This window comes from Eublepharis macularius, chromosome 19 (assembly GCF_028583425.1).
Source record: "Eublepharis macularius isolate TG4126 chromosome 19, MPM_Emac_v1.0, whole genome shotgun sequence".
Taxonomy (NCBI): domain Eukaryota; kingdom Metazoa; phylum Chordata; class Lepidosauria; order Squamata; family Eublepharidae; genus Eublepharis; species Eublepharis macularius.
The window spans coordinates 1212502-1235058 of record NC_072808.1 but is presented as its reverse complement, the minus strand read 5'-3'; the positions used below and the strand labels follow the sequence as shown (position 1 = coordinate 1235058).

The following is a 22557-nucleotide window of genomic DNA, read 5'->3' as shown; positions in this document are numbered from 1 at the left end:
TAGTTCTCTCATGTAATGTGTAGCTCAGTGACAGTCCTTAGTTAGAATTTGCTATTATTCCACACATTCTCCTATTGGGAGGTAGAGTGTGAGTACCAGGCTTATATGTAGTTGGAGCTGTAATAGCCTGTTAGCTTTGATTTATTTTTTCTAATTATGTAAAGCTTGTTTAACTGAGACCTAATCATTGCAGAACTTTTTGGTTTCTCTTTTTGCCTAGTAGCTGCTGGTCCCACGCTTCTTTTAGGACTTGGGAAAGAATACTGCTGGCAAGATGGCAACTTAATTTACTATTCTGTTGATGTTAGCCTTTTACCTATGCCTTGATGATGTGTGTGCGTGTGTTATATGCTCTCAAGTTGCCTCCAACCTATGACAACCTTATGAAGGAAAGACCTCCAAAACATCCTCTCATTAACAGACTTGCTCAGATCCTGCAAACTGGAGGACGTGGCTTCTTTGATTGAGTTCAGCCTTCGCGTTTTGGGTCTTCCTCTTTTCCTGCTGCCTTCCACTTTCCCCAGCATCATTGACTTTTCCAGAGAATCTTGTCTTCTCATGATGTGACCAAAGTATGACAGACAACACAAGTAAGTTAGGCAAATTTTTTACAGGATGGAAACTTAACATGGGAATGCTGGAGGCTGGAGATAGGAAATAAAGACCATTACAAACCATGCTTTGCAGCCCTGTAAGTCTCTGACTTCATTGGCACAGAACCTGACCTATACAAATGAAGAGTAAGCCCTATTTTATTCAACTGTGTTTATTCCCACAAAAGCGTTCTTAGGATTGCACTCAAAGACTCCAGTCTGCCCCTCCCTGTTCTGCCCACGGAATCCTTTTCATTCTTCTTCAGTACATGTATGTATGGGATAGCCCAGTCTAGCCCGATCTCATCAGATTTCAGAAGCTAAGCAGGACCAGGTCTGGTTAGTACTTGGATAGGAGCTTACCCAAGAAGTCGAGGGTTGCTACACAGAGGCAAGCAATGGTGAACCATGTCTTTTTGTCTCTAGCCTTGAAAACTCCACAAGGTCACCATAATTCGTTTGCAACTTGCCACCAAAAAAAATTCCACAAAAAACAGGCATGTCTGCACGAGGACCCGTATTTTACTGCTCACGCTGGGTAATCCCATTGTTGGAGAACAGGGATGCTGCTTCCAAATACTGTAGGCACCCCCGCCCCCGCCCCCCCCCCCCCGGAGCAGCAGAGTGCACAGTCTACAGTGAGAAACCCCCAGATAATTATATTGCTGCAGAGCGAAGTTCTGTTTGGCTGGAGGCTGTGCTGTGTAGAGTAGTTAGCGTAATGATTAACCCAGCCCAGGTTTCTTGGCTTAAATACTCTTTTGCTACGCTATGCCATCACTAGAGAGTTTTTCTTTTTTTTACTAAGCTTCCTCTTAAAGATTCCATGCCCACTCGAGGCATTGGCTAGTGCTCAGATGCTGCAGACTGGGCGATCTTGCACATGCATGATCCCAGGAGGCATGATGACATCACTTCTGGGAGTGACATCATTCTCCCCGGTGGTGGGCATGCGCTCAACCTTTGCAGCATGAAGGGTGGGAGCATTCCCACCTCCGGGTGTGATGAAATCACTTCTGGAAGTGACGTCGTTGTTCCCGTGGGGAGCGCACCCACTGCATACTGGCCCAGGGGGGTTCTTGCTTCCCGGGCCCATTCCTCAGGGCCTTTCCCCACCACCACCAGCCAGGTGAGTGGCAGCATGGGGGGGGGGGAGAGGCTGGGAGCAGGAGATCCCCCCCACCAGAGGAGTGGCAGCCCTATGCCTGGGGAGGGGAGGGACTTCAGCAGGGCATAATGCCATAGAGTTCGCCCTCCAGCAGTTTCTCCAAGGGAACTGATCTCCGTTGTCTGGAGACCAGTTGGAATTTTGGAGACCGCCAGACGCCACCTGGAGGTTGGCAATGTGATGCGTCAGAGCAAAGGCAGATCCAAAGAATGCCAGCTCTGGTCTGAATGTCTACGCTAGGCCACGGCCACGGCCATTTCTGGGCTTTGAGGGACCAACATGCCCTCCCACTGCCCTTGTCCCTAGGCCAAGTGGAGAGTTACAGGCTCTTTGGCCAAGGCAGAGTCCAATCAGCATAGCTCTCCCCTCCCTCCGAAGCTCTGGCCAGACCTTGAGAGACGCCAGGGTAATGAATATTCCTGGGTTGAGCAGGGCCAGACACGTGTCTTACAAGTACGCCTTGTACGCCTGTTATAATGCATAATTGGGGGCATTGATCAGACCCGGTCACCAGCGCTTAAGGAAATCGATCAGTAAAATCTGCCTACTAATTGAGGCATTTGTCATCTTGTCTGGGTGGGGGAGGGGGGATGGGCAGACTGTGACATGCGGGGCATAGAGGTGAGCCTCGTAGGCGCATCACGGCGCTCAGGTTCTATTCCCAGCTGTGTTTGCTTCAGAGCCGGACTTTGGAGCAGAAGCCCTGGAGCCCCACCTCAGGGGCTTAGCAGGGGGCATCCCAGTTCAGGCTGTAACTTTGCATTTGACCGTGTCGATTACCGTCTAAAGGGGGGAGCTAGGGTTGCCAGCCTCCAGGTGGTAGCTGGAGATCTCCTGGAATTACAACTGATCTCCAGGCCACAGACATCAGTTCACCTGGAGAAAATGGCTACTGTGGGGGGTGGACTCTATGGAATTATGCCATGTCAATGTCCTTTCCCTCCCCAAACCCCACTTTCTCCAGGTTTCTCCAGGTTTCACCCCGCCCCCAGATCTCCAGGAATTTTCCAACTTGGAGTTGGCAACCCATGTGTGTGTGTGTGTGTGTGTGTGTGTGTGTGTGTGTGTGTGTGTGTGTGTGTGTGTGTGTGTCAGTCGGTGGTTGGCCTAGCCACGGTTTTCACTGAAGGGGGATGTGTGTGTGTTCAGGGCCGGCATCAGGAACGAACCAAGTCCTCCTGCTCTCCCCTCCCCGCTCTGTTAGCCTTTCCTTGATGTGAGCTCTGACAAGCCTCCGCGATCGATACTGCTGACCTTTCACAGAGCTGAGGATCTGACGCATGACAACTCAGGTGTGGCAGAGCTCTGGTGGGGTGCGGTGGTCTGATCTGGGGGAGAGGGGGATGAAAACTCAGCGGTTCCCGCTTACTGGCCTGACCGAGGGTAGCGGGTGTGGCAGATCACAGTGGCTGAGTTCATTGGTCTGTCTTGTGGAGTATGTAGCGGGTGGGGGGGGGAGACCCTGTCAGACTACACTGTGGGAAATTACAGGTCACGACTGAGGTCAGGCAAATACCGAGTCGATACACCAGGTACATGGAGGGTTTGTTGATTTTTGTTTTGAAAAAGTCTGTTGCCTCAAAGCAGCACTGAGTTCCCCACCTCCACCCGGTGGGCTCCAGGGTGGGACGCAGACAAAACCCAAATTTGCATCTCGTGTTTGTGTGGTGGTGGTGGGGGGGCGGGAATGCCCTCTGGAACCAGGGTTGCTTTTGGATGTCCAGATGGTGCTGAAGCAACTATGCCCAAGAGTGTCTTTGACTCACTAGAATTGGCTGACCAGCTGAGGCCTCTCTTGGAGGAAGAGGGCCTAGGCAAGTAACTTGTCCTCCAGTAACATCTCGATTAGATGGCTTAAATATGCTCTATGTGGGCTTGTCAGACTGAAGTTCAAAATGCAGTCGCCAGATATTTTACTGGAATGGGTTGCCAAGAACATTGGTTTTTATGTGCTTTTCGTGACCAATTCAACTGGTTCAGAGAGCCAGTCTGAGGTAGTAGCTAGCGAGCGATGGACCAGGGAGATCCTGGGAGATCTGGAAGGTCACTGGTGACCTTGGGCCAGTCACAAATCCTCACAGGATTCGTAGTGAGGAAAAAATAAGAGGAGAGGAGAGGAGATGGACGGAAGCCACTTGGTGTCCCCGTTGGAGAGAAAGATGGGGGTATACATGAACAAAATAAAATAAATGCATCCTTTCAAGCCCTAAAAGGTTAGGGCCCAGCATTTACCAACAGCTAAGCACTCACTCCCAAATTTTAAGATCTTTCTCAGGGGCTCTGATGCGTGTGTTCCCAGTATACGAAGTGTGGTAGTAGTGCAAATACATGTGATGAGATATTTTTCTTCACTAGCAGTACCAAAATTGTGGACCTTCCCTCTAGCCCCTTCAGGTGGCCTTTGGATTTTATGTAAAGAATTGTTCCAGAGAGCGTTCCGTCTCTAATATCTGCAGGGGTTTTTCCAAACCGCCCCCCCCCATGCTGTTGCTTCTGTCTGCTTTAAATTGCTTTTTGTCTTTTGATTGAAAGCTGCTTTGGGGTTTCAGCAAAAGTCAGGGTATAAATATTTTAATGAATAAATACATTGTTGACTCGGCTAACAACTCTCAGCTTCAAAAACAAAAGCTATGTAATATCTTTTGTTCAACCAAAATGGAACGGGTAGTTTGGATCCATTCCGAGTTGGTTTCGGGCCTGGCCGTGGGACTGAATTGGCCTTGGTCACCCTGGTGAATGACCTGGGCTGGGAGATGGACGAAGGAGTAGGAGTCTGTTAATTTCCCTGGGCCTCTCAGTGGCTTTTGATACCATTGATCAGGGTGTCCATATGGGCCTCTTTGAAGACCGGGAGTGGGAAGCGCAGTTCTGTAGTGGTTCCGGTCCCATTGTCAGGTCTATGGATGACAGGCTATGTCCGACAGATCCCTGTACCCTCAACAGCAAGCACTCCGTGGTCTTGGTTGAAAAGCCTTTATTCACGGAATCAAATCAGGTTCATAGATATGTCCACATGTTGATCAGAGGTGGACAGAAATAACAAGATCTGTAAAAACTATGGTTCATATAGGTCCCAAGTACTCATCACCCCTCCCGATAGGAAAACATAACTTTTGGAGCGAAGTTCTGAGAACTCCCTAAATAGTTTACATGCTTCGTCTAGAGACAAAGGAGAAAGGCAACAGATTAAGAATGAAACACAGTATTCTTCTTTCCCCTGAGAACTAGCAGGTTTGCAAGGTCAGAGACACTGAGCTTCAAACCACAAGAGATAAGACACTTTGGATACAGCAGGCCTGTGAATACAAGGCAAGTAATGGCATCAGCAATATGATATCAAGGAACAGCATAGAACAATGGTTCAGCACAAAACACTGGTTCACAGCAACACTTCAACTGAAAATAATGGCATGGATGGGGTGACAGACATGACACCTATCTCGAGGGCAGGTTTCAGAGTGTGGTGCTGGGAGGGCTGCTGCTTTGCCCCTTGGCCTCTTGGCCCATGGGGTGCCCCAAGGTTCCATCTTGTCCCCCATGCTTTTCAATATCTCTGCAAAGCTGCTGGGCTGAGATCTGGGCTGCGTTGTCACCAGGACGTAGATGACACTCGGTCTTTTGCCTCCAATAGATCCCAGGGAGGCTGTAGAAACTGTGAACAGGTGCCTGGGGATAGTTATGGGATGGATGAGGCCTTACAAGCTAAAACTTAATTCCACCCAAATAGAGGTGCTACTGGTGGGGGAAGGGTTGACCCAGGATTGGGGATCTCTCCTGTTCTGCCCCTAAAGGAGCTGGCTCACAGCTTGGGGGTGGTGCTGGACCCAGGCTTCCAGTTGGCAGCAGTGGCCAGGTGTGCCTCTCACCAGATCCAGTTGGTAAGCCAACTGTTGTCCTTCCTGGCAGGAAAGATTTTGCCACTCTGGTGCATGTCCGGATAACATCTTGACTAGAAGACGTGTTGGAGGTCTTTCCTTCCTAGGTTGGAGGCGACTTGACGGCACATCACACACGCAGTTCTCTGTAGTTTGGGCTGCCCCTGAAGACTACTTGGAGGCTGCAGTTGGTACAGAATACTTGTTTCCAGTTTGGTGTAGTGGTTAAGAATGACGGGACTGTAATCTAGAGAGCCAGGTTTGATTCCCCACTCCTCCGCTTGAAGCCAGCTGGGGGACCTTGGGTCAGTCACAGCTCTCTCAGAGCTCTCTCAGCCCCACCCACCTCACAGGGTGTTTGTTGTTGTGGGGATAATAATAACATACTTTGCAAGCCGCTCTGAGTGGGCGTTAAGTTGTCCTGAAGGGCGGTATATAAATCCAATGTTGTTGCTGTTATATAAAACATTCTCATATCCTGGTACAAGGGACAATAAGCCAAAATCAGAAAAACTCAGTTAAGAGGGTATGGAACCGCCAACCACTGGAATAGAAATGAGAAGCAATATAAATTTCCTGCCTTGGGCAGAGCTTGGTGTGTCTGTATGTGTATGCATGTTCTTAATTTTTTTTTTTTTGCCCCACAATGGTCTAAATCTGTCAACAATGCAACTCATTTTGAGTTGGGGTTGGCTAGATGGGCCCATTTTGACCTGCCTGCCATCCCTATATCTGCCTGTCAGACAGCCCGCATCACTGGCCCAATTGCCTGTCAGGTACCTGTCTCCTGGCAGCACAGAAATGCCAGGGGCTCTGTTTCCGTGACAACTTGCAAACAGGGAAATGGGATGAAGGGTTGAGCCTATTCTACCAGAAGGGGAGGAGAAACTGGGAGGGGCTGTTAACCCCACATGTGCCGGGCCTCAGGAGCTTTTGAGTACTGCAATATTAATTCAGATGTAATAAACTGAAACTCAAAACCCTAAATAGTAAATATTTGTGGTGTGAGAAGCCAGAGTGTGAAACTGTCTTGACTTATTCAGTTTGCACTCCTTTCTTGTAATGTGTTAACATGTATATATATGTGCTAGTGAAGTAGCAGAACAATTGACATCATGTATCCTTATAAGAATATAGTTCTGTGCTGGCATGTTGTGTTTTTGTGAGCGGGTCTGCATTCATGCAGATTTTTCTATACAGCCCAGCATTGTTGATACGTGGATATATAAGTTCTAAATATGTGTGTTTGCATATGTCTTTGTACATTCATGAATGTTTGTGGCATGTTCATGTACACAAGTGTTTGTGCACCTAAATCTGTGGCTATATTGCATATTCATTTGTGGCTACGTCATGTTTGTTTATAAATGTTTGCATATGTGTTATGTACATTATATGTCTGTTGGTCGTATGCCAGGTTGCTCATTATTCATGCATCTAAATATGTACCAGTTTATGCATGTGCTGATAGTGCCTTTTAATATATATGTTTCATAGGTGAATATATGTGGGGTATCCTTTTATTACATGCTTCATTAGGGTGGTGTAAGCAACTTTACAAGGGGTGGGGTTGGAAGTGCTTTGTTCGATAATGTGCTGGAATAAGATGAAGCCTTTTTAAAATACAGCATGTCTCTTTAAATAAAAGGCAGCTCAGGGACCCCAAAGCTTGGCATCCCTTCACTCAAACCGTTCCCGTCTCCCAAATCTCCCAACTTAGAGTGCTCCTTCTTCCCACCCCAAAGCCCACCTGACAGCCCTCATCAGTATCCTGGTTACCTGTCAGGTATTTCTCTCCTGGCAGTGGGGAAATGCCAGCACTGTGTTGGTGTGACAACAACTCACAAACAGGGAGCTGGGATGAAAGGCTCAGGCTGTTCCAATGTAGCGCATGCATTGCAATGAGGTGTGGAAAGGGGAGGGGGCGAAGTCATGCCTCCCAAGCTAATTGCTTTCTGAGGGAATGGGCTACATTGGCTATCCGTAGCTCAGAAGACAGGTGGGGGGGGTGAGCGGGGCACGGTTGGCATCTGTGCCAGAACGCTGCGGGTCATCCAAGTGTGGGGGGCTCTCCAGTCCAGTGCTGTGTGCCCTTCTTGAATGCTGGCACCCCCAGCCCTCCCCTCTACCTGGCCTCAAGTGGGAAAAGGCAAATTTGACAGTTCCAAGCCAGATCTTTTACGGAATCGATCAGAGTTGGGAGGCAAATCCCCCTCTCCGCCCCCCTCAACAATCGATCTTCTCAAAGGAGTTGAGCAGGAAATCTTTAATGGATGTAACAAACATAGCTGTGGCATGTGATGTGTGTATTGTGTGTGTGTGTGTGAGAGAGAACGAGAGAGAGAGAGAGAGAGAGAGAGAGAGAGAGAGAGAGAGTTTGGCTGGCTTGTTGGGACAGGACGGAAGTAGGCCCAGAATTGCCCTATGACCTGGTGTAACTAACTAGACAGAAATAAAGGTAGACATGATGTTTAGCATCATGTCACTTCCAGGAAGTTGATGTATGGAATCGCAGCTCAGAAGTTGGCCCCGTTTCCAGCCTCCACCCATCACCTTGCTCCTGCTTCCAGGCTGGACCCCTCCTCCCTGCTAGCCCAATTCTGGCTTGAAGAGGCTCTTTTGGGCTGTCTGTGCTTGGCTGGGCTCCATCCTTGGCTGCGTCCTCGGGATCCCCTCTGGGACAGCTCAGCTTAGAGACAGCCAAGGGCTCGGCACTGAAAGATTCTTGCTAGCGGTCCCCTTGGGATCGACTGTCATGGAACAGACAGGCTAGGATTGGAGAGGGGAGGGCAGAGACTCAGTCTGACCCCAAAGATACCAGGTAGTATCTGGAAAGATGGGAGAACAAAGCCAGAGGAAATTTCCTCCGGAAAACCACCCATTGACAAGGGAGACGAACACTTTGTTATTACTGTGGTTTACGTTGCTTCTTGATTGTGCTCTGTGTTGGATGTCAGTAGAGGTCATTTCTCATACTTTCCTTAATGTAAATGCTGCTGGATGTTCTAATGCATTGGCTCTTTAGGGAACAATATATTTTTCTGATATTATTCTCTAGGAGGTATCAACATTAGAATTTTCCGAAACTTGAGTAAGGGTATGGAGATGATGAAGAAGGGAAGCAGAAGGAAACAAGTGACTTCTTTAAGGGGTGGGGGCAATGGTGCTGGGAATGGGATGCGGAAGGACAGTGTAGCATTATCAGCTGCGCCTTTGGACTTCAAATCTTGTGTTAGGTTGACTCCTTCTGAGCAGTCCTCAGATTTGTGAGCAGGCAGACCATTGAATCGCCATCCTGGTTCTTCAGAGGAGTTAGCCGTGTTACTCTGTAACGGCAAAATAGCAAAGAGTCCAATATCATAAGCTTTCGAGAACCACAGCTCTCTTCATCAGATGCATCTGATGAAGAGAGCTGTTGCTCTCGAAAGCTTATGCTACAATAAAGTTGGTTAGTCTTAAAGGTGCTCCTGGACTCTTTTACTGGTTCTTCAGGGTTCTCTTCAGACTGCTGAATGTTCAGCTCAGCTTGTGGTGCCTGGGTTGAGACACTGGTCTCCTTCGGTCCTCTCCAGATGTCTTCCACCAGTCGTAACTCTACTGCATCTGCTTTTGCTGTCAGAGGAAGGCAAGAGTTCCTGCTGCAGGTCCGAAGAGAGGACAAATGTCTGCTACAGCAGGATAAGCAAAGGACCCAAACAAGAGGACCCTACTACGATATCCCAAGTTGCTAACCTCACGCCCTTGAAACTGCAGAAGCCGCCTGGTTTATGGCGCCTAAAAGATGGACACCTGTACTGCAGCCTACACAATTGTGGGCCAGAGGCCATTTTGTCAGTGGGCGAGTCGTGCGTAGACAAGGAGACCCACAGCAGCCTTAGGACACACAAAAGACTGGATAATCTTCCTAAGAACAAAGCATTTCCTGCACGTAGCCGTTCAGCCTTTGTTGAAACAATTTGTCTTTGGTTCTTTGAATAAGATAAAATCAGCATCCCAAGAAGCTATCAAAGAATGCACACCAACAGGATGGACGTGGACACATTAGGGCCAACGAAGAGGGATGAAAGCTCTTTGCTCCTCCTAGATGACCAGGGCTTTTTTTCAGCGGGAACGCGGTGGAACGGAGTTCCGGCACCTCTTGAAAAGGGTCACATGGCTGGTGGCCCCGCCCCCTGATCTCCAGACAGAGGGGAGTTGAGATTGCCCTCTGCGGCCATGTGACCATTTTCACCGAGGGCAATTTAAACTTTAAAAAACTCCCCCCTTGTTCCAGCTGACCCAAAGTGACGTCATTGTGCAGTCCTGAGTTCCACCACTGAGTTCCACCACCTCTTTTCCCAGAAAAAAAAGCCCTGTGGATGACTACACCTCAACACCTGAGGGAACATATTAACATCCTGTCTACAATTACCAATTAAATATCTCTGACCAATTTTCCTCCTTCCATATATATTTCCTTAAAAAGTATATTCCATGATTTTCTTCATGCTCTGCACGTGTCCAGGAAGCGAGTGACCGGCCAGTGCTGGAAAGAGGAAAATGGTTTAAATCAACAGCCTGACCCCACAAGGCTCTTAGATTCGTTGAATGGGAAAGCCATGACGAATTCTGATCTGACCCACTGGTGTACGTCAAAACAATTTTCATAGAGACTGTGAAATTTTAGAATTCTATGTGAGGCTTGCCCTTGTTCCAGAAATCGGCGAAGGATTCCTGGTTTTCCTGTGGTACCTGGAGAGTGAAGCGCATCATCCTTGTACTCCTGTGAGAGAAAACGTTGTTCTCTGTGAGAAGATTTGCCTCCTGAGCCAAAGTCAGATGTGGTGCTGACGATTCTGTGGCCCCGTGTCATTTGGACTGCCCTGTTTTCTATTTTGATCTTCACCCTCCATTTCCAAAGTCAAGAATAGCTGGCCCAACTTCTCGCCCCCGCATCTAAGGCAGCCCTTAATTTGGGTGGCGGCCCCGTCTGTCTGTGTCCTCGAATCCAGGTGTGCAGTGAACGGGGGCACCGGCTAACATCTGTGTCAGTCACAGGGGAGACACCTGCTAATCAGTTATGGGGATTCAGGGCCACGCTGCATGCCGAGTTCCTGGGGGAATCTGCAGGCAGCAAGAGGCAGCCCTTCAGCGTTAATATTCATCAGCCTGTTAAATATTTAACACCCTTCCCCAGCCATCCTAGGGCCACCCCTATGAAGGAGGCTTGCTTCCCCTCTTTCCTCGCTCTGCTGCAACTTGCCAGTCCGCCCTTACCTTCCACACTTGGAAAACAGAATGTGGTAACCCTGTTTCCAAGACCAGTCGTCTTTGCCCCATGCTAAAGAGGAAGCCAAGAAGTTTTGGCTCGCAGCTGGCTTGCCTTAACAACTTCTCTTTTTCTCCGTGACCTCACTGTCTCTCTGCATTCCCATCACTTGCTTTCTGGAGCTGTGAGCCTGATGACTCTTGCCAGACAGCTAAGCAGGATCAGGACTTCAGACATGATGATAACAAGGAGGCCTTTTATTTTTACTTCTCAGGTCTGTATCTCAAGGCATAATGTGTAGGGGCAGAAAGCTTCCCAAAACGAGGAAGAGGATATTCTCCTATGAATCCAGAGAAGTTAGCTGTGTTAGTCTGTAGTTGCAAAATAGTAAAAGAGTCCAGTAGCACCTTTAAGACTAACCAACTTTATTGTAGCATAAGCTTTCGAGAGCCACAGCTCTCTTTGTCATATGCATCTTTATTGTATCTTAAGCTTTCGAGAACCACAGCTCTCTTAGTCAGATGCATCTTTACTGTATCATAAGCTTTCGAGAACCACAGCTCTCTTCATCAGATGCATCTTTATTGTATCATAAGCTTTTGAGAACCACAGCTCTCTTCGTCAGATGTATCTGATGAAGAGTGCTGTGGTTCTCGAAAGCTTATGCTACAAAAAATTTGGTTAGTCTTAAAGGTGCTACTGGACTCTCTCCTACGAATGTCACCCTTAGGCGACGGTGTGACAAGGTGTGATCAGATGAACACAAAAGCTGCAACAGGCTCAGACCTGCCCCAGCAGATGCTTTGCTCCTTTTCATTGTCATCATCTAGGCTGAAGATAAACAGATTGAGGTGGCAGGGAATAGCACAGCGATTGAAGGACCCTAAGGGTCAGGGCTCAAGGCACTTTGCACTATCCCCCCTCCCCTCCTTCATCATTGCACTGTGCCACGTGCTCCAGGAAAAAAACCAAATTCTCGGACTGTGAAGTACCAAACCTGGAAGTAAGCTCATGACGGGATGCGCCCAGGAGAAGCTGCAGACTGGCCCACCTATTCCCATTGCCGTGTGGGACCGAGCCAGGGAAACCCAGCTGGTACCCTATGAAATAGTATCCGCAACAACCTCTTGTGCCAAATCAGAGCGTGCACGTTTAAGGGGGGGGGGGGAAGACCAGTCCCTGTTCCCAACACCTGCTGTCCTTGGACAAACTAAAAGCCAGGCTATGGTCTGGTGCTTCAAAGCACACCACTGAAGGCGGGGGGGGGGGGCAGCCTGGGGAGGATCAGTGTGAGCCAGGTTCCTTTTTGTTTGTGTGTGTGTTTTTAAAAAAATAATGAAATATTAAAGCCTCCCAATGCACCTCCAGGTCACGGCAAAATTATCCCAATTTGCATGGGGGTGGGAGGCAGGCGGCAGAGTCAACAGCACGCAAGGAGATTGGGCTGATTAATTATGAATTAGGACAAATTGGCGGCCTGCTACTCGCTAATCTATGTAAATAAGGATGATAATACCACAAGTGCCTGCGCAAACAAGCGCTCGCCAAGGAGAGCCGGGGCTGGCCAGCTCCCTGCCCTGGGGGAGCGGTCGGGGGAGGCTCTGTGCGGGGGTGTTGGCAAGAGATTTACATGGGAGATGAGATGCCCAGCATGTGAGCGGCCCTGGCAGAATGGATGCCAGATGCATCCCTTGGTCAAGTAAAAAGACGAGGGAGTGGCTCGTACTGAGCAGGGTCGGGGAATTTGGATTTCAGGAAGGGCATCTGTCCTGCCTGCCTGCCTGCATTTCTATCTCAAACTGGAAGACCAATGAAGGATGTTATTTGGTTTGGTTTACGTTAAGGAGTGGCAGGACTCTAATCTGGAGAGCCAGGTTTGATTCCCCACTCCTCCACTTGAAGCCAGCTGGGTGACCTTGGGTCAGTCACAGCTTTCTCAGAGCTCTCTCAGCCCCACCCACCTCACAGGGTGATTGTCCGGAGGATAATAACAACACACTTTGTAAACCACTCTGACTGGGCATTTAGTTGTCAGGAAGGGTGGTATATAAATCAAATGTTGTTGTTGTTACTTATACAAGACTAGCATTGTGCAACACATCCCTTTATCGTTTATGCCAATGAACTACATAGAAACAGCATGTCTAGTGGGAGACCTGGGTTTGAACCCCCCCCCCCCCTCAGCCATGGAAATGTGTTGTTCTGTGGCCTTGGACCATCCCACACTCTCAGCCTAACCTACCTCAAAGGGTTATTGTGAGACTAAAATGAAGGAAAGAATAATATAAGCCACTTTGAGTCCCCGCTGGGGAGAAAAGTATAAATGAAGTAAAGGAATGAAAACAAATGACAGCTGTCTCGTTCCTCTGCAGAAGTTTCACACTTCAGCGGCGAGCACTTTTGAGTGGGGCCTGTATTATGACTGCGCCATCACCACCCGTCCAAAAGTCACAAAGGAGGAAAAGAGGAACAACCAAGCTGCGCACAGTGAAATGACTGCCAGATATCCTGTATGTATTGAATGTGTGTAAATTACGCGGGGGTATAAGAGAACTCCCAGAATTCTGCTGCGATTCCTCTGCTGCCCCGACTGCTGTATGGTGGGCTCGCTCATCAATGTGCTCTGAAAAGTCTTCATTATAAACAGCCAAACCAGTACAGAAGAGGTTTTTCAAATGCAAAGGTAGCAAGGGGCTGCTCAAACTTCTTGTACGCATTTTATATATTTATTTTATTTATGTCGTTTACAGTCTGCGTTTCTCACGGAGACTCAGGGTGGGATTACCTAGAGTGAGATGAGCACAGTCAATATCAAGGACATTTCCATTAACCATGCCACAGGATAAATAAATGCAAGTTTACGAAGACATAGCATTAGCAAAAATCCAATGCAAAGCTGAAGAAATGCTGAAACAGAGCAAAAGCAATTCTAGGACTGACATTAGACAACACAGAACTACCCAGTGGGGTAGTACGTAGGAGCACAAACTTAAAGCAAGAGATAGTAGCTTTTCTGCCGGTGAAAAAGGGAGGAAGAGGTCGATATCCTTGGAGAGCATCATGAACAAAAGCTGGGGCTCAAGTGAGGAGGAGAATTAAATGAGACTGAGCAAAAACCGTTGGCTAGATCCAACGCAGAATCTAACCGCATATCCTATGCTTTGAGCTCTGAACTGGTTTATTGAACAACCCCAAATCTGGGATTTTCAGAGCCACTTTAATGTTGCAAAGTTCTTAGAAGGCAGGGAGTGTTTTTGTGTAGAAATTGACATGAATTCCACCAATAGATCACTGCAGTTACACACAAACACATTTCCCCTGGGTAGCTGTGTGTTGGTCTGTAGTAGAAGAGCAAGGTACAGGTCCAGTAGCACCTTAGAGAACAACTAGATTTCCAGGTACGAGCTTTCGAGAGTCAGAGCTCCCTTCATCGGAAGCTCACACTTTGGAAATCTAGTTGGTGTCTAAGGTGCTACTGGACCCGAATCTTACATTTCCCCCTCTTAGTCTGTAGTTCTATGTTGTTTAATCTGTCAGCCTTAGAATTGCTTAAGGTTTGTTTCAGCATTTCCTCAACTCTGTATTAGATTTCTGCTGGTTTTAAATCTTGGCAAAGTTGCATTTCGGTATCCTATTACATTGTTTATTGAAATTGACTTATTAACTCACACTGTATAATCCGCCTTGAGTCTCGATGAGAAAGGCAGACTACAAATAACGTAAATAAATAAGTAAATAAATAAACTAATGAAAATAAGTAGTACCTGAAAGACCAAAAACATTTTCCAGGGTATAAGCTTTCCTGAATCAAGGCTCACTTCATCAGATACCAGCTTATGACTCAAAAACTTATACCCCAGAAAATGTTGTTAGTCTTTTAGGTGCTACTGGGCTCACATTTTGTTGTGTGTTTTTCCCTAGCCCTGCATTCACTGTGAACCTCAAGTGGGTTGCAGTTTTCTCGAGCATGTGCACACAGTGAAAAGCCTGCACATAAGTCATTGCACTTGAGGATCTACAGAGATGTGTCACCCTAAGTCCGGAATATAAGTGCTTCTTTGAATGTGTTAAAACATTTCTATTGTTTCTGACTCCCACGACATGCTTCCTTTGTGTGCTGCTTGATGGACGAAACTATCTTGCACAAGGAGTTTAGCATCCCTGGGAGCTTTTTGTGCTTTCATCCATTATGGTGTCAATGCTGCCACCTGGTGTTTTTAAGCCCTATCTTAGGACAATAGTAAACTTGAGTCTTTTTAGAGACTCATTCCAGTTTAAGCTTTCATGGAATACAGCCCACTTCATTCCATGCAAGTAGCAGGTTCTCACTTAAGCCAACACTTCTATATGAGGTTATAAAAAAGGAAGATATAAACAGCTGGCCTAAATAGCAATGAAATGCAGAACGCACTGTGAGGTAGGTAATTACATAAAATTCAAAAGTGGTCGAGAAAAGTACAGGGACCATTCATAACAGCAGTAACGGGCAATTTTCTTAGTTTTGCTAAGCCAGTTAAGAGACTTCTAGTAACTGAGGAGTCCCAGGTTTTCTCAGATACTGGCAGTTAACACCTAGGATAGAGGTTTCCACCGGGTTTAATTTGGAACAAAACAAAGCAGAAAGAACTTCATTGCAGGCAGGCAGGTGTTGCAATTGCACAAGCGTTTCAAGCATGCATGTAATGCTTTTGGCTCATCCAGTAAGCAGGGAGTAGAGCTCTGGTGCAGAACCAGGAACTTAGCTTTGATACATCTGGAACGTTAATAAAGAAGAGAGTGTCTCTGAGCAGAGATAGAATAGACGTGATTGGCTCACACACATCTGGGAGAAGCCCAGTTTGGTGTAGTGGTTAAGAGTGTGGGACTGTAATCTGGAGAGCCGGGTTTGATTCCTCACTCCTCCGCTTGAAGCCAGCTGGGTGACCTTGGGTCAGTCACAGCTCTCTCAGAGCTCTCTCAGCCCCACCCACCTCACAGGGTGATTGTCGTGAGGATAATAATATACTTTGTAAACTGCTCTGAGTGGGCATTAAGTTGTCCTGAAGGGCAGTATATAAATTGAATGTTGTTGTTGTTGTTGTTGTTACTGCCTGGGGCTTCTAGATATGCTACTTCCAGGCAAGTCTCATTTTGTAAATTAAGCACAGGCCAACCTATATGATCATGGTTAAGAACACACTTAAAAATTTGCCCCTGAAAGTCAAAACTCTAGCTTCTTCTCATGGGGACTGATTCAGAAAATCAATTCACTAAGCAAACGGTTGGATCTGGATAGAAATAAAGGGAGAACTGTGGTGGAATGAACAGGTTGTTGTGGAGATAAACTGGAGGAGAGGAGAATGCTGTAAGCCACTTTAGGCCCCCACTTGGGGAGAAAGGCAGGGTATAAATGAAGTAGGCACTGAACTTTCAGATTTGTGTTCATTTCATTCATACTCTGCCTTTCATCCCAGTATGGACTCAAAGCATCTTACATTGTTCTCCTCATCTTCCTTTTATCCTCACAACAACCCTGAGGGGAAGGTTAAAGTGGGGAAATGGTCTCTTTGACCTGTCATGTGACTCTGATTTCACAAGCTTGCAACGGGGAGCGGGGGGGTGGCGGTCCTGAGCTGGGAAAGGTTGAAGACAAGTGCCTTAGAGCCCATTGGGTGCAAGACAAATTACAAAATGCAATGGTTACATAGATAGATTTGAGAAACAAACAAAAAAATGGGCACTTTTTGAAAAAATGGATGCTGGTTCTTAGTCAAATCCTAGTCCTAACTGGAACTATTCTTTTTTTTTACTTTTCCACCATGCTCTGAACAAACCATTCTCCCATGTGTTGCTAGGGACAGTTGATGGTGGTTGCCTTTGAAAAAGGGCGCTGGGCCCAATTATTTCCGCTCAGGGAGGCTGAACTCGTGTCATCCCAGGAGAAACAGCCGTAGTTTAAAATCAATTTACCACCAGACAAGTGTCAGCTACGTAGCAATAGGAGTGCATCACACAGTATATCTATTGCATCAACTTGTCAGTCTAGCCTGAAACACGTAGACGGGCAGGGAGAAGTCCAGAAAGACCGATGGGTCAGGACTTTGTGTATCCTTCCTTTCCACGTTTCTGGTGCTCTTCCCTTTGGTGTGCAGACTGCTACTCTCGGGGCACCTTCCTTCCTTCTGGCTGGCTGGCACGTCCCCTTCTCCCTCTTACCACCAGGAGAGCAAGACGTGTTCTCTTGCATCTCTGTCCGTCCTAGTTTAGCTAGTTAGCATATAAAGCTATCTCAGCTCTGTCCTATCCTGAACGGAGTTCCTTAAAATAAAGGACTCCTTTTTTTTTTTACCAAAGAGAAAGTGAGGCTCCAAGTGAACTTTCTTTCCTAAGCAGCCACACACGAATTCTGTTGCGCCACGTGCACTCTGTGTCACAGGATGCTCCTGTACAGCCCCTCTGGACCCAGTGCTGTCACTAAAGCAGGGAGTGCCTCCGTGCCCTTTGGCCAGTTCTCCCTCCCGCCCGCCCTGTCAGATGCCTTGTTCCCAATCCCATCACGTTCCCCCAGGAAAAAGGCAAAGTCCAAGCAAGCTTCAAGAGATCAAAGGTTTTCTGAGTTCACATGGTTGCTGGGAGGAAAGGGGGGGGAGTGAGCTGGGAGGCATGAGATCACAGCCCCGGGAAGCGTGTTCAGGTAACTGCTGGGTGGGCATGGCTGGGATATCTGCTGTTGGTCCGCTGGCCAAGTGGTAATTTCAACCTGGCTGAACCCAGCCTGTGGGAGTTGTGGGGGACTGTGGGGATAGACACCCTTGTGCCTAGGAAATTCCTTGTCCCGAGAGGAGGTGGCTCAGGAGAGAGACAGAAGAAACCATCCCCAAGAGAGAACTAACGCCAGGATAATTAGACGACCATCGGGAGCTTCGGTGTCAGGAAATGGCTAGTGGTTGCAGGTCGCATAGGTGGATGTTGGTGGCAGGACGCATAGCTACAGATCTGGCACTGCAACTTAAATTCTGCATGGATAGGGTGTATGTATCTGAGACTCCTACCATTTGCTCTCTTCTCCTTTCAGGATCTTTGGCAACCCACTGGACAACGTCGCGGCAGAATATCCTGCGTATGGTGAAGGAATTTCCACCCTATTATGGCCAAGAGGCTTCTGGTGGCTATCGCTCTCTGGGCTCTGGGGGGTCCAGCGGGGCTCCACCATCTCTACCTGGGCCGGGATAACCACGCCCTGTTGTGGATGCTGACTTTGGGGGGCTTTGGAGTAGGGTGGCTCTGGGAGCTGTGGCTGCTGCCTGGCTGGGTGGCACAGGCCAACAGCACCCCGGAAGCTCACAGAGAGGAGCCCCCGCCTTTGAGCCCCGTTCGCTTCCTGGGCCAGGTCTTCGTGGGCATCTACTTTGGACTGGTGGCCCTCGTTAGTCTCTCAGCCCTGCACGGTTTCTACTTGGTGCTGCTGCCTCTGGCCGTGGGCCTGGGAGTTCACTTGGTGTCTGAAGTGGGCGAGCAGTCCTCGGACCTGCAGGGCACGTTGACAGCTGCCTTCGCCACCGCACCCATCTTCTACGGTCGCTCTGTGGCCATCTTGCCCATCAGTCTCACCACGAGTGTGTTAGCCCAGCGGCATCGGCGTTACAAATCCCGCCGGGGAACCGGCGAGAATCTTAGTGCCCGGCTGTACCGACTGGGCTTGGCCTACTTGGCGTTCTCGGGACCGTTGGCCTACTCTGCCTTCTGCAACACAGCTGCCACGGCCAACTATGTAGCCAGTACTATCGGAGCCACGCTGGACTGGCTCAGTATATTCCCATCACTGAGCAGCGTACTGGAATCAATGCTTCTCCTGCCCTACAATGCCTGGAAGACTCTGGGCTTTGGCCACAGCTACTTCCAGGAGTGGGAGAAAATGTTTGCGTTTGTACAGTCTTTCCAGACTGAGAGGCAGCAGATGGCGTACAAGGTACGAGGCACGTCTTTTACTGATCAGCTTACGATTCTTTGTGCGAATTGGGCAATAGTGGGGTGGAGATTTGTAATGTTTGAAGTGGGGGGAGTGTTGGGAGGGAAAGAGATTTCCAGAAGCAGGAGGCCCATCCTTAACCCCCTCGGGGATAGAGAGGACATTAGCTCCCTTATCCACATTTAGAGAGAGTTTGGGAAATGGGAAGATAAAACACATGGATTTGGGTGCAGGGAATCTAAAGCGTTTGGAATGGTGTTGAGGATACAGCAAGCTGGATATTCAGTACATGATTGGCTTGTAGTTCCTTGTAACTGTAGAGGAACATTGGACTAGCCTGGAAGAAGGCCCCTTAGCTCGACACGGCTGATCTGGCCGCCTGGATTTATGCCATGGTAACATTGAGACTAGACTACTCTAATTCGCTCTGTATAGGTCTCCCCTCAAAGTCAGCTCAGAAACTCCAGCTGGTGCCAAGGAGCTAGACAGAGCATGCGCATCACTCCCATTCTGATGCCCATCAGTTACCGGGCCCAGTTCAAGCCTGCGTGGCCTAGGCCCCTCCTATTTGCAAGACCACCCCCTCCTGCTCTGTTCTGCCAAGGCAGCTTCATTCATCTGAACAGGCCTTCTGCAGGTATTACCCTGTAGTTAGGTGAAATCAACAGCTACCTGTACACTCGTTTTCTCTGGAATGGCCTGCCTGAGGAGGTCAGGAAAGCTCCCACTCTCCTGGTTTTCCACAAACAATTGCATATTGTTATACCAATATAACCATCTGTGTATCAGGGGCTGTAACTTCCCAGCTTCCATTTTTTTAAATTTTCCTTTTTCATTGCAGAGATATAAGGGACAAGGCACATCTCAGCCATGAAAAGGGCTAGATTTTTTTTTAAATGAAAGCTTGGGGATTCACAAAACCTGATAGACAATTGTTATATTGGTACAACAATATAACATTCAATAGCTAACACTTTATATTCTTATGAAGTGGGCTTTGGCTCATAAAACTTCGTCACAATGCTCTTGTTACTCTTTATGGCCTATGATATTTTGTTCATTTGTAACTCAGACTAAACCATCATCGAGACTCCAAGATGAAACAACAAGTGCTGGTAATCTTAACATATAAAATCCATTTACAAAAACAGGAGAAAAAGAAAACCAAATGTCTTTGAAAATACGGTTTTAAATCTCATTTTGTTTTTAAAAAAATCCTACTTGTTGTACCATTTAAAGCATAGTAGCTGAATCATTCTTGTCTGTCACCAAGTTCATCATTTTAAATGTAACAGATGTAAAAATTAATTTAATAACAAACAGTTAAGAGTACAAAGGGCAATAAAACAAACCATCAGTTAATGGTCACGTGTAACCAAAAACAAATGTCCAAAGTTCTAGACTTATTTTCTGGCATCTTCCCGCTACAACCTTAACCATTGTCTGAAATTTTAGGAGAGAGAATGCTGGTCAAAGTCTAGAAAGTTAAAGCAGATAAGGCTTCCCCCGGTCTGGAGATTCAAAGGGAAAATACTCATGACCAGAAACAGTTGATTAAAAAAGAAACTTCTTCAGCCATAATACCTTTGGAGCTGGGAGAAGGAAAGAAGCTCTGGGCGAGTGCTGAACTGTAGGAGAAGGGAACAGAGAAACAACTGCATGTGTGCTGCGTCATTAGTTAGTTCTGTGCAGGGCTCTTGGTTAACAGGTCCTGCAGCAAATCATCGCCGTAGGTAAAACCAGACCTAGTTTACTAGGATTTTTCTTTTCTTCCTGATAAGTCAGCTATGGCTAGTTCAAAGCCTCCCAGATCTATCCCAATATCCTCACTGCCTGTTCCCCCCCCCTCTCTCTTTAAAGATCTTAGGGCTCCAAAGTGATGCCACACTTGATGAAATCAACAAAAGCTACCGGGAGCTGGTAAAGCGTTGGCATCCAGATCATAATCGGCACAGGGCAGCCGAGGCTGAGAGACATTTTATTGAACTCCAGGCTGCCTATGAGCTGCTCACACAGATGAGAAAACAGAAGCCTGCATGACTGGATATCCTAACCAGCGAACAAACAACAGTTCTATGTACGCTCATCTGGTTGGTATATGGTTCTCACTGGAAGATGCTTCCTTGGAGAGGTACTTTTTGTGTGCATCAAATAGGTCCAGAGGGTGGAATTATCCCACACCGATGCTGGCCCATGGTACCGGGGCTCATAAGACCCTCCCTTTGTTTTCCTGGCCTTCTAATTCTTTGGGGACGTTTCCACAGACCTCATTCTTGACTTAGAGAAGTTTGTGAGGACAGAACTGGACCTATTTGAACGATGCCAGAGAAACAGGAACTGAAATTGGCTGGGCAAATTAAATTATCCAAAAATCACCCAAACTTCCCAATGAATAGATTAAATAAAATGCTATTCCATGTGAGTGGGATTTGGAGGTGCATATGTGTTTTACATGTTCAGCACAATGTTATCAATCTTTAAAATAAGACACTATGGACTGATTTGGTGTTGAAATGCCTTTGAAACTGGCAGTATGTATCTGAAAGCATTAGATAGAAATGCCGCTGGTTTCCTAGGATACTGTACCCCTTGCTCTATAAGCACTTTTTAAAACATCCAAACAGTCATTAAATAAAGTTTTATAATTACATTACTGCTGTTTTTCACCTTTTCTGCAAGAAGCAGTATTTTATTTTCCTTGACATAGAATAGCCACCGTCTCCTCTGCCACGTCCAGATTTTTGGGACAAACAGAAATCCCAGCACACTTGAGCAGGCATTCCTCTTTACAAATTAACCACCAAAATAACTCACCTGCGTATTCCTGTCTGTTTTACTAGCCTTTCTTTAGACCTTCCAAATTCTTCTGTCTATGCCTCAGATTATGAATTGTGGTTTAAAACAAGATATGATTACATTTCATGAGAAGAGTATTTGGTTCATCCTCTTGCTCTCCCCTGTGTTGGAAGGGTTGCAATGAGGTAGGATCCTTCTCTCGTTGTTGGTGGGGTTGTCCACGGATAGCCACATTTTGGAAAGAAATATTGGAAGTAATAAAACAGATTACGAGTTACGATATTCCATTATCGCCTTCAATTATATTTCTAGACCAATGGAATATTCCGCAGATCCCAAAAGCTATCAGGAATCTTATAGCAATTTTGTTAGTTGCAGCGAAATCAGCGACAGCTTCAGTCTGGACACTAAAGAAAGTGCCAACTAAAGAGATGTGGCTCTCTAAGACATGGGACCATTTCATCCTGGATAAAATTGATGACAATATCCTCAATGCTGAACGCTTTCCTGCCAGGTCTAATTTCTATGACAAATGGTTCCCTTTTCTTGAATTTATAGACATGCATGATTTACATCCCAAAATAAGAATTGCTCAGACGTTGACTCAGTTTTCTGATATTTGGTAATATTATGTATGCTTTGTTTAAAAGTTATTGTAATGTTCATATTATTCAAAACTTGTAAACTATTATTGATTAGTTGTTGTGTTACAGTTGATGTTCATCGTTGATTTCTATTTGTTGTATGTTATAAAGCTTAATTAAAAAATTATTTAAAAAAAGAAGAAAAAAAAGAAGAGTATTTGGTAGTTTCAAATGCCTACAACCTCAGCAAAGCCCAGCAGGGGGTGCTGTTGAGGTGCAATTGAAAAACAGAGAGAGGAAAACGAATGAATGGAAAGTCTGTTTTAATGCAGATGTTTAAAATCC

At 46.9% G+C, this 22557-nt stretch overlaps 1 protein-coding gene across 5 annotated transcripts; it reads left to right on the top strand.

The window, feature by feature from the left end:
- Positions 1-1636: 1636 nt before the first annotated feature.
- Positions 1637-22252, top strand: DNAJC22 (DnaJ heat shock protein family (Hsp40) member C22). 5 transcript variants are annotated; one of them, XR_008598689.1, is made up of 5 exons: positions 3011-3053; positions 13257-13394; positions 17939-18832; positions 20693-20922; positions 22001-22252. XR_008598689.1 is itself a non-coding variant. In XM_055003321.1 (5 exons), the coding sequence occupies exons 3-4, from the start codon at positions 18011-18013 to the stop codon at positions 20870-20872; spliced, it is 1002 nt and encodes a 333-aa protein (XP_054859296.1). In that variant the 5' UTR covers positions 3011-3053; positions 13257-13394; positions 17939-18010; the 3' UTR covers positions 20873-20909; positions 22001-22252. The 5 variants fall into 5 exon arrangements, 4 of the variants coding, with proteins under 4 accessions (XP_054859293.1, XP_054859296.1, XP_054859294.1 ...); XM_055003321.1 differs by having other exon boundaries at positions 20693-20909; XM_055003318.1 differs by lacking the exon at positions 3011-3053 and adding an exon at positions 1637-1722 and having other exon boundaries at positions 20693-22252.
- Positions 22253-22557: the final 305 nt, after the last annotated feature.